The sequence below is a fragment of the Thermomyces lanuginosus genome (genome assembly GCF_041956635.1).
Source record: "Thermomyces lanuginosus strain ATCC 200065 unplaced genomic scaffold VTN49scaffold_22, whole genome shotgun sequence".
In the NCBI taxonomy this organism is placed as follows: Eukaryota; Fungi; Ascomycota; class Eurotiomycetes; order Eurotiales; family Trichocomaceae; genus Thermomyces; species Thermomyces lanuginosus.
In genome coordinates this window covers 2,004,578-2,030,608 of record NW_027192356.1, presented here as the reverse complement: position 1 = coordinate 2,030,608, position 26,031 = coordinate 2,004,578, and the positions used below count along the sequence as shown (strand labels likewise).

The following is a 26,031-nucleotide window of genomic DNA, read 5'->3' as shown; positions in this document are numbered from 1 at the left end:
GACTTAGGTTATACTATAGTTCAGCAAACGTCCAATGCACAAAGCGTGATGACGCTATAAAACGCTATCTCCCCTCCTGGTCAAACAGGATGGAGGTCTTTCGGGTCCGTTTGAACTGCATCGATCATTATCAAGCTACGCCCACCAAGTTCGACCCTCCGGTTCCCTTCCAAAATGCAGTTACCAAGAGCCGGGACAGGCCAAAGGTGCCAGTCATTCGGGCATTTGGCTCCACAGAAACGGGCCAGAAGGTGTGCGCGCATATTCATGGCGCGTTTCCCTATCTTTACGTGGAATATCGGGGATCATTGAACGCGGATGAAGGTTCGCAGGATTGGCCGATATTCGGAGATCATATCGCTGATCGAACTATCAGTGGACGTCGCATCTCGAAATCTTCATCTCGCGGTTGATCACGCGCTGGCTAATAGCTTCAGGCAGAATGCATACAACGGGAAGACGGCTTACGTCGCTCATGTTACCCTCGTCAAAGGGATCCCGTTTTACGGATTCCATGTCGGATATCGCTATTATTTCAAAATATATCTCTTGAATCCGTTGCATATCACAAGGTTAGCCGACCTTCTGCGGCAAGGTGCCGTGTTGAAACGCCCATTACAACCATACGAAAGTCATCTGCAGTACATTCCACAATGGATGTGCGACTATAACTTGTACGGTTGTGCGTATATGGACTGCGCAAAGGTAAAATTTCGGGCGCCTGTCCCAGAATATCTAGAACTGCCGAATCCTGGCCATCGCTGGCACGACCGATCGATACCTCTGGAGTGTATTTCGAACGAAGCAGATTTGCCTAGACAAAGCCATTGCACATTGGAAGTTGATGTTTGTGTTCAGGATATCCTGAATCGGCATGCAATCAAGGAGCGGCCACTCCATCATGATTTTATCGAACGAGTTCAACCTATCTCACCAGAGGAAAAATTGGTTCATAGTATGGCTAGCCTTTGGCAGGACGAAACGCGCAGACGCAAGAAGAGGATGGGGATTAAAGATCCTGGGAGCAGTCCATTTCAACCCGAAGAGCTTGTTTCCATGTCTGCCAGCCCACGGGACCATTACAGTCCAGGGTGGATTCATGAGGAAGAATTCCGACAGCAATTGCACAAGCTCGTCGCGGCGGAGAGGGAAAGTGCAGAGGGTGAGGTGACTTTCGACACATTTGTCAGGAAAGATCCCCAGGAAGTCAACATCAAAACAGCGCTGGAGAGTGTCAAGGACTTTTTTCCTGAGAATATTGGCGCGTGCGTGTCAGGCGACAACATAGCGAACGACCAGCTCGATACACATATGGTGGTAGATGGGGAAGCCGCGCCAGACGTGATTTCTAATGAAGAGATTGGCCGGGCTATCGACTTGGGCGCATCCGACGGGAACCTATTTCCGGATACTCTGCCAAGCGAGCCAGATGTGGATTATCCGAGCGAATCAAGCGCACCAGATGCTGTCCCTGATGCCAAAGAATGGGAAGCCGACGCTGGATCGAACAGGTTCATGAACAATGGCCCGAACTCGACCGATGAACTGCGCCCTGGTCATCTCGATTCTACATTCGTCAGATCTCCAGGATTCGCTGATATTGAACATGTTTCCTCGAGTGCTGTCACGACTCATACGAATCATGGCACCACTGGTGGTCAAGCTTCAAATGCTCCTATGAGCAGCGGTGTTGAATTTTCATCGTTTGATATCCCTTCATCTTTTATAGAAGCAGTTGACGCTGGACACGCTGGGTCTGATCAGCGAATTCTTGCCGGTTCACAGTCAAGACAGTCCTTTTCTAAGAAGGCTCAGAGCAAAGATGCGGTCCAAAACCAGCGCTTATCTTTTGCCGTGGTGAAGGATCCTCATGATCCTGTAACCGTCGCTCGATTCAGTCAAAAGAGTAACCCCTCGAAGGCTACATCACAATCGTCACAAGCGACAGAGCGAAAACCCCTGCATGGAAGTTCAGAGGACAGTTTAGAGTGCTCTTCGGACGTGACACTTGCACAGAGTAGCTCAACCGTGACGGAAAAAGGGTGGACAAATGACATCAGATCTCAAAAAATTCGACAGACTTTTGATATCCCAAGGGCTCGCAAAGTTCTTTGCTTTTCAGAAACCTGTCCGACACCGAACGAGGTCGCGGACACTATGGGTGACGATGGTCGTCCGACGGTCATATACCAGGACGCTTACTACAGCAATGATACAGACGTTCCCGAGCGGCCAAGAAATTATGCGGGACGAGAGTTTCGCCTGGAGAGCAATACCCTGCCTTACCTCCCTGAGTTTGATAAGATGAAGATTCCCATGCGCTCCTATGCCAACAAGACGGCTGCACTGTTCGATATTCAGAAAAGAGACAGAGAACTTCGACGGGACTATACTGCTCGCGTGTGGGAATTCGCCAGGCTGCCGCCTAGCAGACTGGAAGTCGTAGAGTGGTGGGAGAATGAACTGCGAGCTCGAGACATCAACTCGACGGAACCAAGTCAACCCCCTTACGCCACGAAGCCAAATGTGTTATCTCAGATCGAGGGACCAACGCAAAAGAATCCACACGGTTTCAAGTACTCCCAGAAACAGGTTTCTACTAGTGTTGAACATCAGATTCAGTACATGAGTGTCATGAGCCTGGAGATCCATGTCAACACCCGGGGGACTTTCGTTCCTAACCCAGAAGAAGACGAGATTGTTGCGATTTTCTGGTGTATGAAGTCCGATGAAGAGGATCTCGACGTGAATAGCACCATCGAAAATGCTCAAGTTGGCGTCCTCGCTCAGTCGAGCGGCGCAATTGAGAAGGTAGCAAAGGCGCTCTCCGTACCAGTGGAAACGGAAGAGACTGAGCTGGACCTGATCAATCGCCTCATTGATCTCGTCAGAGCTCTCGATCCGGATGTCCTGACAGGATATGAAGTCCACAATAGTTCATGGGGATACATCATTGAACGAGCGCGTCACAAGTATGGCTTGAATCTGTGTGATGAGCTATCTCGCGTCAAGGTGCAGTCGCATGGGAGATTCGACAGGGAGGCTGACCGCTGGGGATTCAACAAAACGTCCTCGATTCACATGGCAGGGAGGCATGTGATCAACATTTGGCGTGCGATGCGGAGCGAGCTCAGTCTGCTTCAGTACAGCATGGAACATGTCGTTTTCCAGTTACTGCACAGGCGAATCCCGCATTATTCGTTCAAAACGCTCACATCGTGGTATGCCAGTGACAAGCCGCGTGACGTGATGAAAGTATTAGAGTACTTTCTATCTCGAGTGCAGATGGATTTGGAGATTATTGAAGTGAACGAGCTGATCCCCCGAACCAGCGAACAAGCCCGCGTGCTGGGCGTCGATTTCTTCTCTGTTTTCTCCCGTGGCTCGCAGTTCAAGGTCGAATCACTGATGTTTCGAATCGCGAAGCCAGAAAATTACATTCTCATCTCTCCCAGCCGAAAGCAAGTCGGGCAGCAAAATGCTCTGGAATGCTTGCCATTGGTGATGGAACCTCAAAGCGACTTTTACACGAGTCCCTTACTCGTGTTGGACTTTCAATCTTTATATCCCAGCATCATCATCGCCTACAACTACTGCTACTCGACTTTCCTCGGCAGGCTTGTAAGTTGGCGGGGTCGGAACAAAATGGGATTCACAAATTATGACAGAAAGCCTCGTCTGCTAGAGCTGCTAAAAGACCACATCAATATCGCACCGAACGGTATGATGTATGCGAAGCCTGAAATTCGCAGATCTTTACTTGCGCGCATGTTGAGCGAGATTTTGGAGACTCGTGTCATGATAAAAGGCGGAATGAAGATTGACAAGGAGGATAAGACCCTGCAGCGCCTCTTGGATCACCGACAACTGGCGCTAAAGATGATTGCCAACGTCACGTACGGTTATACTTCAGCATCCTTTTCCGGTCGCATGCCTTGTTCGGAGATTGCAGATAGCATTGTCCAGACGGGCAGAGAGACCCTGGAGAGGGCCATCGCACACATCCACTCCGTTGAGCGATGGGGCGCTGAAGTGGTGTACGGCGACACAGATAGCCTGTTTGTTTATCTCAAGGGAAAGTCGCGTGACGAAGCCTTTACCATTGGCGAGGAGATTGCGAAAGAAGTTACAAAGATGAACCCACGACCGGTGAAGCTGAAGTTCGAGAAGGTGTACCATCCCTGCGTGCTTCTCGCTAAGAAACGCTATGTTGGCTTCAAATATGAGCGTAGAGATCAAGAAGAACCAGAATTCGACGCCAAAGGGATCGAGACGGTCCGCCGTGACGGCACGCCAGCAGAGCAGAAAATCGAGGAGAAAGCTCTGAAGATATTGTTCAAAACGGCGGACCTGAGTCAGGTCAAAGACTACTTCCAAAAACAATGCGCCAAGATTCTGCAGGGGAAGGTATCTGTCCAAGACTTTTGCTTTGCAAGAGAGGTCCGGATGGGTACATACAGCGACAAGGGACAGCTGCCTGCCGGGGCTTTGATCAGCGCAAAGAAGATGCAGGTTGACGCTCGGTTGGAGCCGCAATACGGTGAGCGCGTGCCGTATGTGGTTGTGGCGGGTGCGTCGGGTTCTCGACTGATCGATCGATGCGTCGCCCCCGAGGTTCTTCTTGAAAATGCCCACCTAGACTTAGACGCAGATTACTACATCACGAAGAACATCATCCCGCCACTGGAACGGATTTTCAACCTCGTTGGCGCAAACGTGCGCCAGTGGTACGACGAGATGCCGAAAATCCAACGGATACGACGCATCGAGACCGGCCTGCCCTCAGACATGAACAAGAAGACTCTCGAATCCTACATGCGCTCGTTATCCTGCCTCATCTGCCGAGAAAAAGTCGAAGATACAGATATTCCTATCTGTCAGTCATGCTCTAGTGAGCACCCAGATCAATCAATGTTCACGATCATGGCTCGTCTGCAGCGGGTGGAGCGACGGCTTGATAACCTTCACCGGATCTGTCGGTCGTGCATGGGCATTCCTTTTGGCGATGAAGTTGCCTGTGATAGTAAGGACTGTCCGGTGTTTTACTCGCGGACCAGGGATATGGCGAACTGGAAGCACCTGAACAGCGCACTTGGGCCAATTATCCGATTGATAGAGGCGAAGGAGTTGGAATGGTGATCGATCTATGCAGTGGACAGCGATTGGATGTATGTGCGGCATGAATGACGATACCCTAGCATGAGTTGGAGTTGCTTTCTCGAATGTCTTGTATTATTTGCCTTTTGTCTATCATTGCATTCCATGGATGAATTTGCATGTACGTGGTTAGAAGAAAGGATGGGGATATTGCAACATGATTCATGATTTCATCAATGTTGACTTTGTTACTACAATGCAGTCCTGGTCATACCCGCTCTGTTTGCTTCATCGGCCCGAGCGCCCTCACCCCTCCGGCACCATCGGCTCTGCTCGATCGTGATTCCCTCGTCTTTGAAGAGCGCCAGCCAGGCTGTTGACACTGGCGATTGTATCTGGGTGGTCGGGCCCCAGCACCTTTTGTCGTCCCTCCAGTGCTCGTCGATACAGTTCTTCTGCCTTCTCATACCGTCCTTGGCTTTCAAGGACGATGCCCAGGTTTGCCAAGCTGGTGAGGGTGTCTGGATGGTCTGGCCCTAGCACTCGCTTTCTTCCCTCCAGCGCCCGTCGATACATCACTTCTGCCTCTTCATGCCGCCCCTGTTTGTGGAGAACATTCCCCAAATAGTTAACGCTGGAGAGGGTTTTTGGATGATCTAACCCTAGAACCTTCTCTCGACTCTGCAAAGCCCGTCGATGCATCGCTTCGGCTCGTTCATATTGCCCTTGACATTCAAGGACGACCCCCAGGTTGTTGATACTGGCAAGTGTTTTTGGATGGTTTGGGCCAAGTACCTTCTCTCTCCCCTCCAGTGCACACTGGTGCATGTTCTCTGCGTGTTCATACTTTCCTTGCTTTTGAAGAGCATTGCCTAGGTTGTAGAAGCTTCCGAGTGTGTCTGGATGATTTGGCCCAAGCTCCTTCTGTCGTCCATGAAGTGCCCGGCGATGCATTGCTTCTGCCAGTTCATACTTTCCTTGTCTTCGAAGAGCATTGCCCAGGTTGCTGACGCTGCCAAGAGTGTCTATATGATCGGGACCCAATACTTTCTCTCGTCCCTCAAGGGCTTGTCGATGCACAGCTTCTGCCCGTACGTACTGCCCTTGCTTATGAAGAGCAACGCCCAGGTTGTTGATACTGGCGAGAGTTTTCGGATGGTCGGGGCCCAGTACTTTCTCTCTTCTCGCAAGTGCCAGCCGATACATTGTTTCGGCCCTTTCGTACTGCCCTTGTCCTTCAAGAGCGATGCCCAGGTTGTTAATGCTAGTAAGAGTACTTGGATGGTCAGATCCCAGAACCTTCTTTCGCCCCTCCAGTGCTCGCTGATGCATCGCCTCCGCTCGTTCGTACTGTCCTTGACTTTCAAAAACATTACCTAAGTTATTCACGCTGACAAGAGTTTTTGGATGATCGGGGCCCAGCACTTTTTCTTGTCCCTCCAGTGCCCTCCAATACATAGATTCAGCTTGGTCGTACTTTCCTTCTCGTCGAAGAGCGCTTCCGAGGTTTTGAACGGCTTCTAGGGTGTCCGGATGGTTGGGCCCCAGCTCCTTCTCTCGACCCTCCAGTTCCCGCCGATGCATTGCCTCCGCCCTTTCGTATTTTCCTTGTCTTCGTAATGACTTACCCAGGTTGCTGACGCTGACAAGGGTATCCAGATGGTGGGGTCCAAGAGCCTTCTCTCGTCCCTCAAGTGCTCGTCGGTGCATCCCCTCAGCCAGTTCGTACTTTCCTTGCTTATGGAGAACGACGCCCAAGTTGCTGACGCTGGCAAGGGTTGCTGAATGATTTTGTCCTAGCACTTTCTCTCTCCCTTCGAGTGCCCGTCGATGCATTGCCTCTGCCCGTTCATATTGTCCTTGTTTCTCAAGAGCGATCCCCAGGTTGTCGATGCTGTCGAGGGTGTCTGGATGATTGTATCCAAGTACCTTCTCCCGTTTTTCAAGCGCCCGTCGGTGCATCAGGTCCGCTTCACGATACTGGCCTAGGATCTCGAAGCTGCAGCCTACTTTGAAAAGAAGGTTCCCCTGCTCAACCTCTGCAGTCGTTTGGCGGTCAAGTACATGCCGAGTATGTGGGAGGTAGCACATCCATACCGCTTTGTTCTCATGAGAAGGAGTCGGAAATGCACCGTCTAGACGTCGTATCACCTTAGCAGTCCACATTTCTGTTTTCCTTTGCTTTTCTAGCCAGTTCAACATAGCAAGGCGAACGAGTTGGTGGATATCAAATTTGTCGGGCGCTTCTCTTTCAGTGATGAAAGCGTACGCCTTCAACGTCCCAATGGCATCTTCTGCCTCCAGTGACCAGGCATCGTCAGGGAGAAGTGACCGTGGAATGGCCTTTTCGCTCAGAAAACACATGAATTTGAGATAATCAGCAGCGAGAGGGTCCTGGTCTGCTATATAGCGGAACGATATGAGCCACGTAGTTGCAATTGGATTTTGCGCTTCCTTGTACCGATGACTGTCTTCAAAATCTCGGCTCAGCAGCTCGATCATGCGCTTGTCACTCGACCGGCAATGCTCCAGATATCTTGTCGTCGAGATCTGTTTCTTGGCCATGTACGCGGAAGCTTGTCTGATTGCAAGAGGCAGATACCCAAGAACTTCAAGAAGATTTGTCGTATCTTTCCGATTGCTCATCTGGTGCTTTGTCAGATGCATTTCTAAGAATTTGAACCCTTCATGCTCAGTCATGCCCTCGACTGTGAAAACATTGAGTGCTGGGACACCAAGCTCCATGACAAGCTCGCGGTTCCGGGACGTGAATAGCAGGGAGCCTTGCCGACTGGAAGGGAAATACCGGGCGAGATTTGTGCTGCCGTCGAAGGGGTCAGGATTGTCGATGTTGTCAACAATCATCAGCCAGCTGCCCGCATTCTCGCTACTCAGTACTCTCTTTACAAGTTTCTCCACGTCTGCTTTGTCGTCGTTGATACCGTCAATCCGCAGAAACTGGCCGATCATTCTGTAGGCGTTTCTGAAATTCACAGCGTCTATTGCCGGGATCCAAAAGACTGAGCAATTAGAATGCTTCTCGTGGATTCGGAAGGCAATCTCCAGCGCAATCTGTGTCTTCCCGACCCCTCCCAAGCCCACAATTGCAGTTTTTTGACAGTCATCTGTGTCAACATTGGGAGGTACAATTTTAAGAAGTTCTTCCATGATCGACTCCCGGCCAACGAAACATCTGTTCCTTCCAAACGGAACAGCGAAATGAGTGGCCTCTGTAGCTTCTAAGCGCCTATGTTCACCAGCGGAGACGTTGCCGAAGAGACAGTGGATGAATTTCCTGATGGCCCTTTCATTCTCGGCCAAATAGTTATGAGTGTGTGCTGAGATCCTGCTGGCTTTCTCCCAATCTGACAAAGTGATATCTTTCAAGCCTTGATCCACATTGAACCGGAAGTATTGGCTGTCACCATCGAATCGAACATCCAGATTGCGGGCTACTCTCCTGGAAGATGTAGCCATATCCCGCAACGACTTGATGACAGATGCAGGGGAATCTTCGATAGTAATAACGTCTCCAAGGCCAGCTCCAATGCTAAGAATTCGCATCGATTGACGGTCCGGAAATTGCTTGCGGCCCTCCTGGATGAGAATTTCGCAGGGATTGTTGTATCCGAAGGACGCATCGATAAACTCGATTTCATCTCGCCCAAGCTTGATAGAATCGAAAAAGCCCACTGCCGCTGTAGTCGCCCGTGCAACTTCCCATATGGTACACGATTCAAATGCAGTCGACAAATTATACGTTTTGAAAAGAGTTGGATACGCATCGATGTCGTCCTTTGTGATTGCGAAAACCACCCTGTGATGCATGAATTCATGCTGACCACTGCATTCTGTGGAAATTCCTAACTCACGTCTTTGTGCATGTTTCGTCGCGAAAGAGCATGTTCTCATGCGGGCATATCTGGACAGCCGAGTGACCATTTTTCAGGTGGCCTTTGCAGTTTGGACAGAATTTCCTGATTGTTGATTTTATTGCATCCTCAAAGCGTCCAACAGAGAAGGTTGGCTCAGATGGTGAATTCGAGGTTGTCATGCACGTGGAATCCGGTGTGAAGGCTTGTCTGGCAAATTCCCGATATTCTCGTATACACTCATTGACTGTCATTCCCAGTCTCCCGAGCATAATTGCAATGACTCTGTGTCAGCTAGTCAGTCAACACAAATCTTCCTATCGCGTGGGCAGATTATTGGCATCACCCTCCCGTGCTTGTACCTCCGATTAGGTCAAAGAGCTCGCATGGTCGGGGCACATGACGAAGACCGTTCTTGTCCCGAATCTTCTCCATGATATCTTCTAGGATGAGGAGGCTGGAGAGGCCCCGAATCCCGCCACCATCTCGGCGAGTCAGCGAAATTCACAGGGCTTAGAGGGATTGGGAGCGGTACCAAGGGATAGGATCTTTAGCGGTTCTTGGAATGAAGTCATTGTTCCTGGCTGATCAGACCTACGAAATCACTCTGCAATGCAGTACACCGCCAGTATATACATGCATTTGGCTAGATCGTTAAGTATGGCCAAATTCCAGGCTTGATGCTGCCATAGAAGCGGGCTTTATCACTTCATTACTACAGAGCCGCGAGGTGCTGCAGCGACGCCAAGACGACACATCACCGATAATATCTGAAGTGTGATAGGCACACCCACTTGCGAGTACAGTGCTTAAAGTTGGCCAGCGTATGTGCCAAGCTGCCCATACAGGAGCAGCCCTACGTAGGGTAACAACTGATGAGGCTCGATAAGGTATCGATGCCCAAGGCATGATATGTACACTGCTGTGATCTGATTGGTTCCCTCTACGATGGCGGTCGACATAGAGAATAGTATTTGGAATGGGACGACGTCATTTGAGGCATGGAACGAAAGAAAACACAGATGTGTCCGGGAATCGTGCCGGATGCGGCTGCATGGGACACATGTGAACCACCGGAGCGATCCTGGTGATCTACAGCCGGCCACGCCCCAAGAATCCGCGTGATCTACAAGGCAACCGACTCAGACGCAGTGTAGCCGCCATCAGGGCGGACAGACGCGTCTGATATACGCGCGGCTGTTGTGGTTGGCCAGGGAGGCTGCTGTTTATTGCCTCTGCTAGTTTCCGCATTTCTCGGCTCGGTCTAAGAGTCATCGGGTAGAATGACCACCGGAGTGGACTTTACCGCGCTGAGCAAGTTCGCTCGTCCTACGATGATAGGGTCTACACTCTTTTTTGGTGGCCGGCACGCTTTACAGGCGCGATTCGGCTCTACTTACCGAACTGCAAACCCCGGACTGCGGGAGCGGAGACGGCGTAGGTGCATGCGAGTGCGAAATCATAATCCGGAGGACCCCGTACTCGTCCGAAACAGAGCTGGAGGAACGAGCAACAAGAGCTGCGGAGGAGGCTGCTCCGTGGCCTCTCCTCCATACGAGACTACGAGTACGAGGGCGCTAATTTCGAGATCGCGGGTTCCCCAACTCCTCCATCTGGAGAATTTGGGGGTGCACAGGTGCGTCATACCGAAAGAAGGTAAAGGGGAAATGCAGAGCAGTTTTTGGCCAATCAAAAACTGTTCCGGAAACAACATGCGTTGCGATTGGTTCATCTCCCCACTCAATTCCCTCACTCAACCTTCGTCGGTGATTCTGGAAAAAAAATTCTTCGCAGCTTCTTTCCAGAAACTCCAGGGCCGCATTCCTGTTCCACCCAGGCGTGGTCCAGGACGGAAATTTGGCTCAGCAACTGCCGGGCCAACCCGTTCTAAAATGGGCCAATGGGCTGCCTGATTGGGGTCTTAGCTTCCCCCCGCAAACTCGCCACATTGGGTCCTTTTGTTAGCTTGGCTCCCTCCCGCTGGGGACTCGGCAGCCCGAGAAGGCCGGAGCACAGTTCTCCGATGCGTCACGGACCAGTCTCCTCCACGGGCAGATGCTGTAGTAGTGGATACCTGTACGCGAGTTAATGAATTGAATAATGAAACAGAGGTGCAATCATAAAAAGGCTGTCGCATACCACCTGCAAGGGTCATAAGCAAGCCGGCACGTAGGCCGCGGGGTTTCAACATCGCATTGATTGATTCTTCCACTTGACCGATACGATAGTCAGTAAAGTATTCTGGTCAGAGACGCGCAAGAATGTCTTCCGTCACGGACGTGGAAGGCCAATTGCCTTCCAAGAAGGGCGGATTCAGCTTGATTTACAGGAATCCTTTCTTGTTCGGTGTTGCATTGGTCGGTCGACCAGTGGAAAGTTGCGAAGGGTTCGTGTACTGATCTTCAGTAGTTCTCAACACTCGGCGGCCTGCTGTTCGGTTATGATCAAGGCGTGGTCTCTGGCATCATTACCATGGAAACCTTTGCTGCTCGGTTTCCACGAATCTATACCGACAGCTCGTTCAAAGGATGGTTTGTGTCGACATTGCTGCTGGGTATGTCTACGTTTGGAACGTCTGGTGTCGTATGCTAATTACCTGGCAGCCGCTTGGTTCGGCTCGTTGTGCAATGGTCCGATTGGTGACCGTTTGGGTCGTAAGCGGTCGATGAACCTCGCCGTCGTTGTGTTCGTTGTCGGTTCGGCCCTGCAGTGCGGTGCTGTGAATGACCCGATGCTCTTCGTTGGGCGAGCCATTGCCGGTTTTGCGGTCGGTCAACTGACGCATATCGTGCCCTTGTTTATCTCTGAGGTGCGTGTTATTTTGCTGCTCGTAGAGTCGTAGTCAACAAACTGACGCCTTGTGCAGATTTCGGTTGCTGAGATCCGTGGTGGACTGGTCGTGCTGCAGCAACGTAAGTTTCCGTGCCAATTAGCTGCCGGTGCTGTTCTCATCGATTATGCAGTGTCCATCACACTTGGTATCCTTGTCAGTTACTGGATCGACTACGGAAGCAACTACATTGGCGGCACTCGTTGCGCGCCAGAGATTCCTTACTCTGGCGGCACCGAATCGGACCGGACTTTCGATCCCTACAACGACGTTCCGGAGGACGGCCGCTGCACCGGACAGTCCGAAGCCGCCTGGCGACTCCCGTTTGCTCTGCAAATCTTCCCGGCCCTCGTGCTTGGCATCGGCATGCTCTTCTTCCCGGATTCGCCTCGTTGGCTGATCATGAAGGAGCGTGATGACGAGGCAGTGGCGACGTTGTGCAAGTTGCGTCAGATCCCATCGCGCGATGATCCGTCCATTGTCAAGGAGTTTCTGGAAATCAAGGCGTCGGTCATGCTGGAGAACTCTTTTGCCAAGGACAAGTGGCCGAATTTGAGCGGGGTCAAGCTGCACGCTGCTCAGGTCAGTACCATGAGTTGAGTTTTTGAATGCAGGCAAGCTCATATGAAGTAGTATTTTTCGCTCGTCAGCAGTTGGTCCCGGTTCAAGCGTCTTGCTATCGGGTGCTGCGTCATGTTCTTCCAGCAGTTCATGGGCTGCAATGGTATGTTCTCACGAGTTGTCCTAGCTGACATCAGCTAATTCTCGACAGCCATGATCTACTACGCGCCGACAATCTTTGGCCAGCTGGGTCTCAACAGCAACACGGTGAGTACCACAAGAGACGTCATCTGGAGCCGGACTGACGACTGTAGACTTCCCTCCTGGCGACTGGCGTGTACGGCATCGTCAACTCTCTTAGCACACTCCCTGCGCTGTTCTGGATTGACAAAGTCGGCCGCCGCGTGCTGCTTATGGCAGGTGCGATCGGCACTTGTATCTCGCTTGTCATCGTCGGTGGCATCATCGGCGCCTATGGATCGGATTTGGTCAACCACAAGGCTGCCGGCTGGGCCGGTATTGCCTTTATCTACATCTACGATATCAACTTCTCGTACTCTTTCGGTACGTCTACTCCATTTCCTCTCTCTTGAACATCGATGCTAATTGGAATAGCGCCGATCGGATGGGTTCTTCCATCGGAGATCTTCAACCTGTCCATCCGTTCCAAGGCCATCTCGATCACCACATCGGCGACATGGATGTGCAACTTCATCATTGGCCTTGTGACGCCGGACATGCTCGAGACAATCAAATGGGGCACATACATCTTCTTCGCTGCCTTCTGCTTGATTGCATTCCTCTTCACGTACTTCTTCATCCCAGAGACTCGAGGAAAGGTACAAACTACCCAAAGCCACAGATACGGAGACACACCCGCTAACGGAAATCACAGACCCTCGAAGACATGGACCTCATCTTCGGCGACACCGCCGCTCACGAAGAGAAGGAGCGCATCGTGCACATCGAGGCGCAGCTCCGCGGCACGCCGCTCGTCAGCGACGAGAGGCTCAAGGAGGATATTATCCAGCAGGAGCATGCTCACCCGCTGTAATCCTCTTTCAATGATTCTTAACGATTTGTTTTCGGTTTTCGTTTGGGATGATACCTTGTCCGTTTAGGAAATAGGACTGGACTGGCATGAATGAAAGAATTCTATAGAATTCATAGCGGCGATCGAGTCTCGTCAGCCTATCTAGATCGGGTAAAAAGTATAGACCCTGCATCTCTACGCCCAATCCGTAGATCCCTGAACCTGCGCCAGTGACTCGTCTCCTGTCACCCATCACTGTTATAGAAAAAAAATTTCCGTCCCTGATTATAAATCCGTTCAACCCCGGAGCCAGCAAATCGGACAGAAGCAACTACTGCACCACACTGACTCCTGATCTTCCTACATATCTCGGCCGAATTCTCACCATGAGAACCCACCGCCTATAAACATGTTTTGCTAATGATGCAACCGAGTTCACTATATGTGGCTGGCTTCCGCAGTGGATGCTGCGCTGAAATGGGACGTTAAGCCTTGAGTGGATAGATCAGACGACTCTCCATGAGGCACATGGACAACGTAGTTTTATGCATTGATAGAACTAGGTACAGTCAAAACGGAGTATTCGACGGATGCCGAAACCCTCCCTGCCCTGCAAAATCCAGCCACTCCGAGAAATTAATCCTTGCAGCCGACGACGACGACCCATCCGGTGCGGGCCCGGCCATGTCACCAAATTCGGTCTGGAACAGTCCACTCAGGGTGGCGTCGTTGAAGAGGTGCTCCGAGGATTCTTGCTGCATCATGAGGAATTGCTGTTGCTGGTGTTGGTGTTGCTGGGTGTTGCCGCTGCTGCCTCCGGGTCCCTGTGTTGCTGGGCCGTCGCCTGGTTCGTGGCTACTGTTTGGACCGCAGAGTAGTCGATTGATGACCTCCAGACATCTTGTTGCCAAACGGTTGTTGATGAGTGACGGATGAGTGAGGAGGGATTTTGTAGTCTCGACGTCGAGGTACCATGACCCTGCGTCCGCAGACGTCGGGTCCGCCATGAGGAAAATGATTGGGATCAGGACCGCTTGGAAAAGAAAGTATAGAATGTACCATGCTGCCAGTCGCGTGCAGATATGGCGTTCCATGTACTCTGAAATGGAAGAGATTGTGGCACGGGCGTTCTGCAGGCAGAGGAAACGGCATTTGCGCTCGGCCGGGTCCTCGTCAGCGTCGCTCGAGTCGGACGCTTGAGGACCAGGGCGCCCCGGCCGATTACGACGCCAGCGCTCGATCGCCCAGCGGAGAAGAATCGGGCGGTACAAAAGAATGCGTAGGTTCCAGTACCGCCACATCAGGCGGTTCCTTGACAGGGAGATCCATTCGAACTCGTTGGGGTCATCGTTACGGAGATAGTGTGGTAGACTGTTGTACCACTCATCCATTGGTGCCTGCAGAGCCAATGTTTCTTCGGCGGATAGACTTGGGCTTGAAATGAGTCGTTGGTAGACGTGGTTTGTCTTCAGATGGAATTGCGCTTGAGCAATGAGTCCGCTGTAGAGTGTCGGGCCATTGACCTCTGCAGGGAGGGTTGTCGTTGCTGGAGTCAAGGACTGTAATTCGTTAGTCGGTGTTGTTTCACTATCCAGGAAAAGTTGACAGTACCTCTTCGTGGATGTTCATAACTTGTTTCGCATCAATAAGACTACCCTCCGGCAACAGAATTGGCCGACCAAAAGTCTTCGCTGCACCGCTGTCGAAAATAAACACTCCCCACCACAATCGCCGCCGAATCTCTCTCTGCAGCAAGCTGATCTGCCATGATGGAAACTCCTTGTGAAGACCGAGGCTCATCGCCATGCGAACAGCAAGCCCTAGATAGTTCCACCCCGTATTGGGCTTGTTGCGTTTCTGCGCGTAATTGCTCAGCAGCAGCAAGGCTTGAACCAGAGTAAGGTTGCCCATCTCCATTACACACGCTTGCTGCAAGAGGTTCCGCGCCTCTTGGTAGAATGCAATGTCCACGTCAGAGTTGTCGTCTCCCACACTCCACGCTCCGAGAGCGAGGATGGTATTGAGGAGGATCTGCCACGCCTGGCCATGGGGTCGTGGAATCTGTTCGTGATACTGAGCCCTGAACGTGCTTTCATGAACAAAAGGGTAGCTCGTGTGGTAGTTCATGAAATAGGCATCGATATAGGCCTGTTCGATCAGACCAGACGGTGCAGAGCTGAGCAGCTGCGACTTTAGCGGAGTCGGTCTCGGCATAGACGGCTTCGAAGAGCTGCATGGAACGCTCACGCCAAACCCATGCTCCCGCAAAGCACGCAGTGGCACCACGCTGGACGACGTCCCAAAATAGCCCGCGCCTTCGGGTCGAATCGACAGCGCAGCCATTCCATCAGTCAGCTCGCCCAACGAGACTTCTCTCTCTGCCCAGTCAAATCCATCTGCCTGCTGGGGCACCGTTTCAGATGCGGTCTCAGAGCGCTTCCCTTTCGCTTCCGCACGAGGTGAGTCCCGTGAGGATGCCGACGGCGACATAGATGCCCTTGCCGGCGGACCTTGATCTTGGAGCAGCGAATTGACTACGCTGTCCAGATCGGCCCCGGGAAAGAGCCTGCCCAATGCAGCCTCGAATGTGCTAAGGCGCTCCTCTACATATGTTAGGTGCCTGAACGCATGTTAGCACCACGAATATCGAGGTACGAAAAGATACTTACTGTCGCGTCAAAGGACTGCGAACAATTTTGGGACTGTATACACATTGCTTGTTCAGAGTTCTACATTGCGCACAAGTTGGCCTTTCTTTGGAGCACTAATTGACAAAATCAGCCATGCCTCATTTCGGCGAATTCCACCATGACCGATCACATACTCTCGATTTGCGTGCTCTGCATTCATCGCACTAGGACATGTCAGTCTATAACAGACAACTCTACTAAGGAAGAACTTACAGCAAACGACTGCTCATCACGAGTACCACCCATATTGTTGTGTTCTCCGCCAAAGCACGGGCAAAGGATCGACAATGGCTAGCTGCAAGTCATCGATGTCCATCGGTCAAGGCGCCACACCCGAGCCAATCGAGTGCAGAACTTTTTGTAGCTTGACAGTGATTGACGCCGTCATAGCAAACAACAGATAAAATGAGGAGCTGCCTCTTATTCTACACCAGCCCAAAGAATCGGGTCCATGGGGAACAGAATGATCCTGTCCACGTGATGCAAAGTTACTTGCAGATAGTTAGCCTGAGTTACGCGGAAAAACGTAGTTCCGTGCATATATGAGCTTAAACTGGGATGCTGATTAATTGCACAGAATGACTCTCGAAGTCTCTATTGACCTTATTAATAGTACTTGTGGGTTTACTATTGGAGAGTGCTACGGGGGCAGCAGTCCCTGTAACGATTGGCTGTGAACACTAGAATCGCACATTGTATGCATCAGACGGACTCCCCACAATGCCAGTTGCCTTATATCTACTATGGTAGAGAACGCAAGACGTTGTTACTTCGTCCCATTGAATCTAAGTTACAATGCACATACAAAGGAACAAGACGCACGAGCGGGACTTCAGTTTGATGCAACCACTTCCACCTCTCCAATGTCTATGACATTGTGCACGAACTGTACACTGGGTGTGTGACGAGAGTCACCCTATTGGAAGCAATGCCCAATTGCAAGATGTTTATGTGGTCTTGTCCTTGTTGTGGTAGTTGACCTTGTCGTTCCAGCTGCTTAGAGTCAGTAATGTTGAATTGAGACTGGGATATGGGATTGCATTGCGGGCACTCACAAAGCAGTCTGGCGGAAAGCCCAAATTAGCCTCAGCTACCGAAATAATGTTTTAGAAGACTCACCTTGTCACCATCGCCCCAAGGGAAGTTCTTGGTGCGGATGTTCTGGTAGGGGTACTCGACGCGCTCCTCAAGCGGAGGAAGGTGGTTCCAGTGCTCCCAGTGTTCATTCCAGAGGTTGTACGCGTTGATACTGGCAAGGACCAGGGCAGGAATAACAGCGCTGTAGATTGTTAGTCTCAATTGCTTCATTCCGTGCGAGATCCGAGACGCACTAGATAGACAGCTTGCGCCAGAGCTCTGCCATCCATTGAGTCAGCAATCTTGCACCATAAACAAGAAAATCAATCGCATCGTTTCGGTAGACACATACCGCTCGTGGAAGCAGCATGGTGCTTGACCGCCTCCCGCTCGCGATTGAAGGCATTGTCGGCAACCCATGCGGGACGCTCGGCGCTGTAAAGGCGCCGCTGGGCGACACGAGCGACGCGGCCCTGCTGGGCCATGCGCTGGGAGAGACGAAGCAAACCGCGCTGCGAAAGCATTCTGACTCGACAGGCGTTGACGACGGAGATTCGGCCTTGGAGTAAGAAAGATCGTATGTTGAGGTGAGGTTTGGAAGTGCGGGTTTGGCTGGGAATCCCGTGATTCGCCGAAATCGTTAGTCAGCAAGCGTGGCCTGACATCAGACTCACGGTGCTCCGATCTAAACCGTATTAGGAAGGAATTTTTGTATCTCCGTCGCGCAGTCCGCGGCGAAATCGCGCCAGTGACGCTGGACCCGAAGCACGCGACACACCGAGCTGAACAGGTGACTCGGTTCACTGTGGAGTTGGAGTCCAAAGGATGTGTGGCCCTGGCTGAATGTAGTCGCCATGGGCTTTCGCATCACCACATGGAATGGTGAGTCAGTGGTCCTGTGTGCATTGCAAGAACGGACGCTAACATTTCCCAGTCAATGGTATTCGGCATGTCTTCCATATCCCTTCGAAAAGGCGATGCGACTAATACATGACATAGAAATCCCTTCAACTACCAGCCATGGCGCGACAACCGTTCATTCAACGTATGTTCGAAGCTTGGCCCGAATCTGGTCCCAAATGACAGGGAACTGACGCGAACAGGCCATGTTCGATATCCTGGAAGCGGATATCGTCATCTTCCAGGAGACGAAAATACAAAGGAAAGATCTTCGAGATGATATGGTTCTGGTTCCTGGCTGGGATTGCTACTTCAGCCTGCCCAAGTTTAAGAAAGGTATGACCCTTGATGAAACGAAGCAAGAAACCTGTTGACGATTACAAAGGATACTCTGGTGTAGTAATCTACACTCGAAATGCAACATGCGCTCCCATTCGTGCCGAGGAAGGCATTACTGGAGTTCTATGTCCACCGAACTCCTCCACACCATATCGCGAATTGCCGGCAGATCAGCAAATCGGCGGCTATCCGACCGCCGAACAACTATCGCAAGTGGATTTGGACGCCGCGACGCTCGATTCCGAGGGACGCTGTGTGATTTTGGAGTTTCCGGCATTTGTGCTTCTGGGGGTATACAGTCCAGCAAATCGAGATGAATCCCGGGATGGCTTCCGCCAGGGATTCGTCAGTCTCCTTGATGCCCGCGTTCGCAACCTGGTCGCTATGGGCAAAAGGGTAATTCTAGCTGGTGATCTCAATATCGCGAGTAGCGCGCTCGATTCAGCGCCTCTTCTCGAATCAATAAAGAAAGGTGCTACAACAGAGGATGAATTCGTGTCGGTGCCCACGAGGCGAATTTTCAACCAATTGGTAGAGGGAGCTAAGGTCGTGGGGCCACGGGATCCCGGTAGGGAGCAGCCTGTTCTGTACGACATTTGCCGTGGGTTTCACCCTGATAGAAAGGGCATGTACACGTGTTGGGAAACTCGAGTCAATGCTCGGCCAGGAAATTATGGAGCAAGGATTGACTACGTGTTGTCCAGCTTGAATATGCGGGATTGGTGGATCGATTCCAATATCCAGGAGGGTTTACTGGTATGTCTTTTCCTCTTAACTTTGTGGAGATCACCGCTAATTTTTCAGGGCTCGGACCACTGCCCGGTATATGCCGTGCTCAAAGACAGAGTGAAGCTCGACGGGACCGAGGTCCACGTCCAAGATATCATGAATCCTCCCGGCATGTTTCGTGACGGCCAGCGACTTCGCGAGTACACGGCAAAGGATATCCTTCCGCTGTCCGGCCGAATGATACCCGAATTCAATCAGCGGAGGAGCATCAAGGACATGTTCACTCGTAAATCATCATCTGCTAGCGGTCGCAACCCACCAGCGTCTTCAGCATCCACTGCAGATGCCGAAACCGTTGTGGCCGCGACTACAGTTACGGAAGATACCGGAGAAAATACCCCGAGCCCTTCTCAGCAAACGTCTGACGATCAGAAGTCGGACAAGCTAGCCCCAAGACCTGCAAAGCGACCTTCAAAAGGAGATCTAAGCATCCCACCACCTCCGAAACGGTCAAAATCAATGACGAGTCGCGGGGGCTCTCCCAAAAAAGGACAACAAAGTCTGATGGGATTCTTCAAGCCAAAAGGCACAAGCGAGACCGGCGGCAATGCGCAGAGAGCGACCTCAGAAACAGTACAAACAAGCTCTACAGAAGATACACTTTCCAAGGTCTCTGAAGAACGCTCCACGGAAACGGCATCAAGGACCGATGCTGTATCGGAAACAGCTACGACGGAGACCGAATCACCATTACCATCCCAATCTAAACCGATCGTGGATCCGATCGCCAGCAAAGAATCATGGTCGAAGCTCTTTGCTAAGAAAGCCGCACCCCTGTGCGAAGACCACCGAGAACCCTGTCTGATGTTAACCACCAAGAAGCCTGGAGTCAACTGTGGAAGAGCCTTTTGGATTTGCCCACGGCCTCTAGGCCCGAGCGGGCAGAAGGAAAAGGGAACACAGTGGCGATGCGGGACATTTATCTGGGCGAGCGATTGGAATGGAGGGGGATAAATGTATCTGCCTGTACTTCTTTGAGCATCATATAAACTATATACCCATTACTTCCATAGCGAACCTATTCCATAATTGTAATCCATCGAACAAGCTTCAGCCAAGCTCATTCTAATGCGATATTCGCAGTTCCTAGATGGATCTTCTGCAGGAACCCGGCCCCCGACATCCTTAGAACCGTGTCACACTTCCACTGCTTGCCTGGCCTGCTGATGCTCTCGATGCACCCCATGCAAACGCCGTCAGCAGGATTCATCCCATCTCGACGCCTGTGAACCTGCCAAAGTCGCACAACATGGTTGCACAAACATGCCCTGTGTATTACCGGGTAATTACATACGCATCCCATTTCGAGAGATTCATCCCAACTCAGACATGACCAGTTTCATCTGAACTTCTCCCGTGTGACGAATATGACCCTGCCACAGTGGCTGGGGCCAAAACTTTCATCCCAACTCCCTCATCCAGCCTTCCATATTTCCCAGTCGACCAGCCTCTGGTATCTCCCTGCATTCAATATGATTTCCCAGCTCCCAACTTCTTGTTCAGCCTTCGGCTTCCAACCCAGCCTCTTCTGTTACCTCCCTAGCCACCATTCCATATTTCGACTGCTTTCGTCTCAATTCCGCTGTCATAGGAGCATCCTTAGATACCAGCGATTTCGATTGATGGAACCATATCTCACTTGTTCTGAAACCTTTTAACATGGCTGAACTCCGCAATCTCCAACTCATTGCCCAGATTTCCGCCTGTTTGACTTCCAACTAGGGTTAGCAAAATGATCGACGTTAGGACTCCACTCGGGATCTTTGACAGGCGCCACACTCTCATTAAAGTACAACTGGAGAAGTTCATTTTAAATCAAAAACAGAATTCTGGTTCAATTCAATTTGTTGCTGTGTCAGGATTCATTTGAAGTATGTCTGGTATTAATTGAAAATGATGCTTCTTGTAGGTAAATGAACCTATGACCACATATATCTGTCAGAGGAGAGTGGGCTGCTTAGCATTGAACATATTCAACCCTCTAATCACTGGTAATGCTGCTTCTTTTGAAGGGACAAATAGTACGTATCATCTAATTGGATGTCACGGATTCAGGCATAGTGTAGGTAACTGTTATCGTCTTCTGGATGGACACGGACAATAACTCCTTCCGCCATATCATCACTCGTTCTTGCTGCGTCAGGGTTCTCAAGAACTACATGAATGTTAGTATCATAAACTGAGTAGCAAGCGAATGTCATATTTGAAGCAGAAGTGCTCGCTGACACTAGATCTTGTAGAACAATCGAGTCAGGATGTACTGGACGCTCCAAGTTAAGCCGAAATCCGAGCTAGTCTCTTATCAATATCATGCCTAACGAAGATGATGCTATCATCTGAACCTCACCCGCATCGTCTCCCGCCTACTTGGAGAGCCTAGTGAATTCTTGGAACTTGATGGTTTGAATTTCGATGAAGTCGAGCTCGACGTGGTAGGTTTTTCTAGACATGTCGATTTAAGATTGCCTGGGATGATGGTATAGTAAGGTTAGCCCTATGAAATAATTGGTTTCTGAAGCTAATGCATACCTGGTTAATGCGCTCCTCCGTATCCTTGAATTGACGGTTCCAGTTTGCCCACACTGCCAGACCACCAGGAGGAATAATTCGAAACTGACTCCTCTCGTCGATTCCAACCTCCTCCCCGCTGAAATCTGCTGAACGTTTCTGTTGAAACAGATCTTTTGGGTTGACCTCGCTTCCAGGGGAACCATCATTCAAGAATTGCTGCCAAGGCTTGAGATCGTATTGGAATGTCGGATTCAAAAGCCAGAGTTCGATCAGTCCCTCAGCCTCATGAAGGACTGCCCACGATGTGTTGTCCCTCATCATTTCAGCAGGCTTCAAGGTATACTTGTGACGATCCCGGAGCTTTGCCAGAATACCACTCTGAAATCTCTCCATAGAAAATCTGCTGGGAAATAACTGTGGATAACGCTTCAAACGTCTGACCTCTCTTGCAATGTCGAAGAAAAGGCTGGCCGTCTCCGTAACAGTCATCGTGATGTCCACTTCAATGAGTTTTAGATCTTCCATGTCATTGACCTTCTGGTAATAAGGTTGCAGATGAGGACGGTCGCTTTGGGGATCCCTGTAGACAAGTTCAAATATGTCTTCGTATCCCCTTTCCAGCTTGAATTGAAGCTCGATCAAGAAGCGCTCATCACAAACCCGAAGGACCTCGTTACTGCCTGGGGAGCATGAGTCCGAGACGATTGACAGTCGGGCATCTGACTTACTGTTAACTTCGCCTTTGTCGTAGAGCCAGACAACAGAACTTCCCACGTAAGTGGGGATATCAGAATCCACCGTCATGGCCGAAAGGAGTACGCTCGATGTAAAAAGCTCTCACTTTCTCATGAACGAATGACCATTTGATGCCATGATAAGCAAGATGACCACGGTAGTTTGGCAGAGAAAGATGAGACTGGAGTTAGAGGAAGTGTTCGTCAGACGAACAACTTAAGTATTCGCACTCATAGATAGAGGAATCAACTACATGACAATACCGTCTTGTGGGGCGTATCGTAAATGTCACGAATTGACAATTTCACGTTCTTTGTTTTCAATTTTCCCGGTACATTTACTCGAAATGTAGACAAAGTCGACTTGGAAGCAAGCAGTACCGAAATCGCCTCTGTGATTCACCATGGCTAAAACAACTAAGTTGTTTCGCCTCAACTCACATATGACATTCGTCTGATTTCATGAATTTCTTTCCAGCGTTTGAATTATCTCTCCTTCAACTCAACTAACCTCGTCCTCCACACTGAGCTCCTCATTTCCTCAATACGCACTTCCCTCACTACTCTCTCCTATTTGACCGCATTATCCATCATAAACGCCGTCTTTGACGCTCATTTCCACCTTTACACCATGGTCGAACCTGCCAGGCCGGGTGGCAGGGACCTGGAACCGCTTCGACGGGCTTTCAATCAGCTCGTCATGCTCCTGCCGTCAGATGAGGTGGAGGGTCTGCTTCGGTCTATTAACAACCAAGAAAGTGTAGAACCAAATGCATCAACCAATACAGTCATGGACGGTCCGGGCCCCCGCCTCCACTTGATGGAGGAAGTCATTACTGCCATGAACAATGAGCCTCGCCGTTCCGATCTAGTGGCTGAGAACACTCGCATGCCTCGTGGACGGAGACCTGACAGTAGGAAATTGCGACCACTCAACAGTTTCATTGCTTTTCGAAGTGAGTATAATTAGAACTGAACCGCCCGTCTACTTCGGCTCGCTAATTAGCGGCTTCAAAACTCTAGGCTACTACTCTGGGACCTTGACAGGCATGACACAAAAAGCAAAGTCGGGCATTCTCAAATTTCTGTGGCAGAACGATCCGTTCAAAGCAAAGTGGGCGATTCTCGCAAAAGCCTATTCGAGCATTAGAGACAGGCATGAAAATGCTGTCACATTGGATAACTTCTTGACCTTGACAATTCCTTTCATCGGGCTCATTGAACCATCCAAGTACCTGCAAACGATGGGTTGGAAGGTTGTCAGAGGCCAGGACTTCCAGTATCATGTTGTGAAGGTGGAGACTGTGACATCGGACCTACCAAGTGTGTCGACAAATGTCTCTGTGACCGATGTCATCAACTACTGCTATGCTTCAGGTTATGTTGAAGGTAGTCAACCTGTGCAGGAGCCAGTGGCTGGCCAAGAATTGCCATTTGCCGCAAAACCAGCCCAAAATCCAGCGAGCGTCGATAAGACTACATCTGACGACGTTCCCCAAAACGCGACCTTGTCACCGAGAGCATCGACAGCCAAGAACTCTCTCAGCAGCCTTGAGGGAAGTTCCGAAGTTCAGAATGATCACCCTAATCACACGGCATTCATGGCAAGTGCTCAAGAAGCCATGGCAGACTTAGAGGAGTTAAACAACGAGGACGAATTATTTGCGTCCTTCAATCCCGGGATTGAGACCTTTCCAGTCTTCGATCCTATCAGCCAGTCCGATACCTATGATATCGACTTGACCGGATTCTGAACTTCTGCATCTTGCTTCGCACTAGAGATCGATGCAAATCCGGTCCACTTCGGGAGCAATAGGGTTAGTGAAGAAAGTGCAGAGCACAACAATGCAAGCCAACGTCGACAACAACTCTGATCAAGTGAGACAAATGTGTTCATTCTCCTCTGCTTTTCCGGCTGCCTCATGGAAAAGGATTGCTGAAGCCCTAGTACTCCTTACTTGCATCAGCCATCTACGTGAGCATCATAATTCACTTGATTTCGTTTCTGTTTCATGCACCACATGACTAATTTCTCGATGAACTCATGACTTGTTATTCGGAGGAATACTTGTCTGATCATATGATTGATCTGGACTATTCCGGATCGCACTCACTGCGAATCTTTTCTCATCTATTGAAAGAAAGATCATCTCTTGTTCGTTCCTTCTTTTTGCACACATTTATGGTCGATATTGATGTGATTTATGTAACAGCATATACCCGGATTTTGTTACTCATGTATGGATAGTAGTTCGGCATACGTTAGTGCTATTCGATTAGAGAACTATCTGCTGGTATCTACCTTAGGTAGCTAATTGATAATTGCGATTTGGTCAGTTTGCACCTAAGTATTGATATTCCTTGCTTCCACTACTCGCTGTTGAAACACAACTAGGTTGCTAGTAACAAAGATTTTTCATCCCTTGAGAGCAATGAAATGAGCCAAAAGCTTATATACACAATCCACTCTCCCACCCGGACTCTACTTAGTAGCAACCCACTTCATTAGGTTATCCCGGCCACTTTCAAGTAAAACCTTACCTCAGCCGAGCCCCCCCATCCGTCGAACAAAGAAAACCGTCTTCCCCAGACTCGTAGAGCTATCTGGCAGAGAGAAGTCCCGAGTATCCGTCTAGTCTGGTTAAAACATGTCGTTCCAATAAACTTCAAGCTTTAAGGTTCCAAGCCGCGGATCCGACCCACACTTTTCCCCATTCCTCCCCACACATATTCTTTCCGCTTTTAGCTTGGTGCTTAGGTTTTTTTTTTTCCTAGTTCCCAAGCTTTGACAGCATTTTTTATCCTCTGCAAGTATTGCTGGAACGGTCCGCTTGCATCTCGTGTAGTGTATGAGATTGGCTGATTTGGTTCGTATTGCGAACATAGTATTGCCACGGATAAGACCAGCATCACAGTTCAAGCTCTACGGGAATCCTTTATTCTGACGGTTCAGGAACCGAAATTGCACCGCTTCGAGACAGGAAGTGCACGAGGGCGTACCGGTCACATGCAAGGGGTCGAAGATTTGGAATTATACATGCACGGGTAAATTTTATGGGAACGAGGAGGCTGTTAACTGCTGCAGAGCCGAAGAACCCAAGAACCAATGTCCACGCTGAGTTATGTACTGAACGTTGGAATCGGGACTGGGAACCGTACATCCGGGACGTGTAAGGTTGTACCGCAGAGATACGAGAGAGACCGCAGGGTGGTTCTTTCGACTCGTATATGTATCCGATCGGGTGGATCGGAGTTGATCCCCCCCCGATCGACGGATTGGGATTGGTGCTGCTTCTTTGTTTTGTGGACAGGGACTGGTGCCGATATGACACGTCAAGACTACAGAAGGATGGGATACTAAGGGTGCTATTGTACAAATATCTACTTGAGATCAGAAAAAAAAAAAACTCAAAAAGTAATGGCATATAATGTACTAAGACTGATAGAAATATCCACTGATAGGCGACAATCACTCCTCGCGATACGCCAGCTTGCGCATCTCTCCCAGCCGTTGTCGGGCCCGGGACAGCGCATTTTCGAGCTGCAGGATCTCGACCTATACAACTGTAAGCTTGGTCCGGAATAGAAGGGATAAAGG

General features: G+C 50.3%; 9 protein-coding genes across 9 annotated transcripts in view; 4 read left to right on the top strand and 5 right to left on the bottom strand.

The window, feature by feature from the left end:
* Positions 1-89: 89 nt before the first annotated feature.
* VTN49DRAFT_1742 (uncharacterized protein) lies at positions 90-5,139 on the top strand (the record flags this gene model as incomplete). The annotated part of the gene is made up of 2 exons (XM_069409390.1): positions 90-324; positions 377-5,139. The coding sequence occupies 2 exons, from the start codon at positions 90-92 to the stop codon at positions 5,137-5,139; spliced, it is 4,998 nt and encodes a 1,665-aa protein (XP_069270781.1).
* A 264-nt stretch (positions 5,140-5,403) lies between these two features.
* Positions 5,404-9,544, bottom strand: VTN49DRAFT_1741 (uncharacterized protein; the record flags this gene model as incomplete). The annotated part of the gene is made up of 4 exons (XM_069409389.1): positions 5,404-8,914; positions 8,970-9,254; positions 9,316-9,454; positions 9,505-9,544. The coding sequence occupies 4 exons, from the start codon at positions 9,542-9,544 to the stop codon at positions 5,404-5,406; spliced, it is 3,975 nt and encodes a 1,324-aa protein (XP_069270780.1).
* Positions 9,545-11,230: 1,686 nt separating this feature from the next.
* VTN49DRAFT_1740 (uncharacterized protein) lies at positions 11,231-13,414 on the top strand (the record flags this gene model as incomplete). The annotated part of the gene is made up of 10 exons (XM_069409388.1): positions 11,231-11,326; positions 11,379-11,523; positions 11,573-11,778; positions 11,836-11,881; positions 11,933-12,381; positions 12,433-12,523; positions 12,572-12,627; positions 12,675-12,924; positions 12,976-13,199; positions 13,256-13,414. The coding sequence occupies 10 exons, from the start codon at positions 11,231-11,233 to the stop codon at positions 13,412-13,414; spliced, it is 1,722 nt and encodes a 573-aa protein (XP_069270779.1).
* Positions 13,415-13,962: 548 nt separating this feature from the next.
* VTN49DRAFT_1739 (uncharacterized protein) lies at positions 13,963-16,329 on the bottom strand (the record flags this gene model as incomplete). The annotated part of the gene is made up of 5 exons (XM_069409386.1): positions 13,963-14,952; positions 15,005-16,013; positions 16,063-16,157; positions 16,218-16,247; positions 16,297-16,329. 5 exons carry the CDS (start codon positions 16,327-16,329, stop codon positions 13,963-13,965), a joined length of 2,157 nt encoding a protein of 718 aa, XP_069270778.1.
* Positions 16,330-17,030: 701 nt separating this feature from the next.
* On the bottom strand, positions 17,031-17,684 carry VTN49DRAFT_1738 (uncharacterized protein; the record flags this gene model as incomplete). Its single annotated transcript, XM_069409385.1, has 5 exons — positions 17,031-17,076; positions 17,139-17,146; positions 17,203-17,362; positions 17,415-17,439; positions 17,513-17,684. 5 exons carry the CDS (start codon positions 17,682-17,684, stop codon positions 17,031-17,033), a joined length of 411 nt encoding a protein of 136 aa, XP_069270777.1.
* Positions 17,685-18,014: 330 nt separating this feature from the next.
* Positions 18,015-20,142, top strand: VTN49DRAFT_1737 (uncharacterized protein; the record flags this gene model as incomplete). The annotated part of the gene is made up of 6 exons (XM_069409384.1): positions 18,015-18,042; positions 18,095-18,107; positions 18,160-18,205; positions 18,264-18,396; positions 18,446-19,155; positions 19,204-20,142. 6 exons carry the CDS (start codon positions 18,015-18,017, stop codon positions 20,140-20,142), a joined length of 1,869 nt encoding a protein of 622 aa, XP_069270776.1.
* A 1,078-nt stretch (positions 20,143-21,220) lies between these two features.
* Positions 21,221-22,503, bottom strand: VTN49DRAFT_1736 (uncharacterized protein; the record flags this gene model as incomplete). Its single annotated transcript, XM_069409383.1, has 3 exons — positions 21,221-21,343; positions 21,718-22,379; positions 22,428-22,503. The coding sequence occupies 3 exons, from the start codon at positions 22,501-22,503 to the stop codon at positions 21,221-21,223; spliced, it is 861 nt and encodes a 286-aa protein (XP_069270775.1).
* A 561-nt stretch (positions 22,504-23,064) lies between these two features.
* Positions 23,065-24,187, top strand: VTN49DRAFT_1735 (uncharacterized protein; the record flags this gene model as incomplete). The annotated part of the gene is made up of 2 exons (XM_069409382.1): positions 23,065-23,389; positions 23,457-24,187. The coding sequence occupies 2 exons, from the start codon at positions 23,065-23,067 to the stop codon at positions 24,185-24,187; spliced, it is 1,056 nt and encodes a 351-aa protein (XP_069270774.1).
* A 1,715-nt stretch (positions 24,188-25,902) lies between these two features.
* VTN49DRAFT_1734 (uncharacterized protein) overlaps positions 25,903-26,031 on the bottom strand; it is a gene marked incomplete at both ends in the record, with an annotated part of 4,318 nt that continues 4,189 nt past the window's right edge. The window contains one exon of the mRNA XM_069409381.1: positions 25,903-25,989. Coding sequence (XP_069270773.1) covers positions 25,903-25,989 — 87 coding nt within the window. The remainder of the gene's footprint in view (positions 25,990-26,031) is intronic.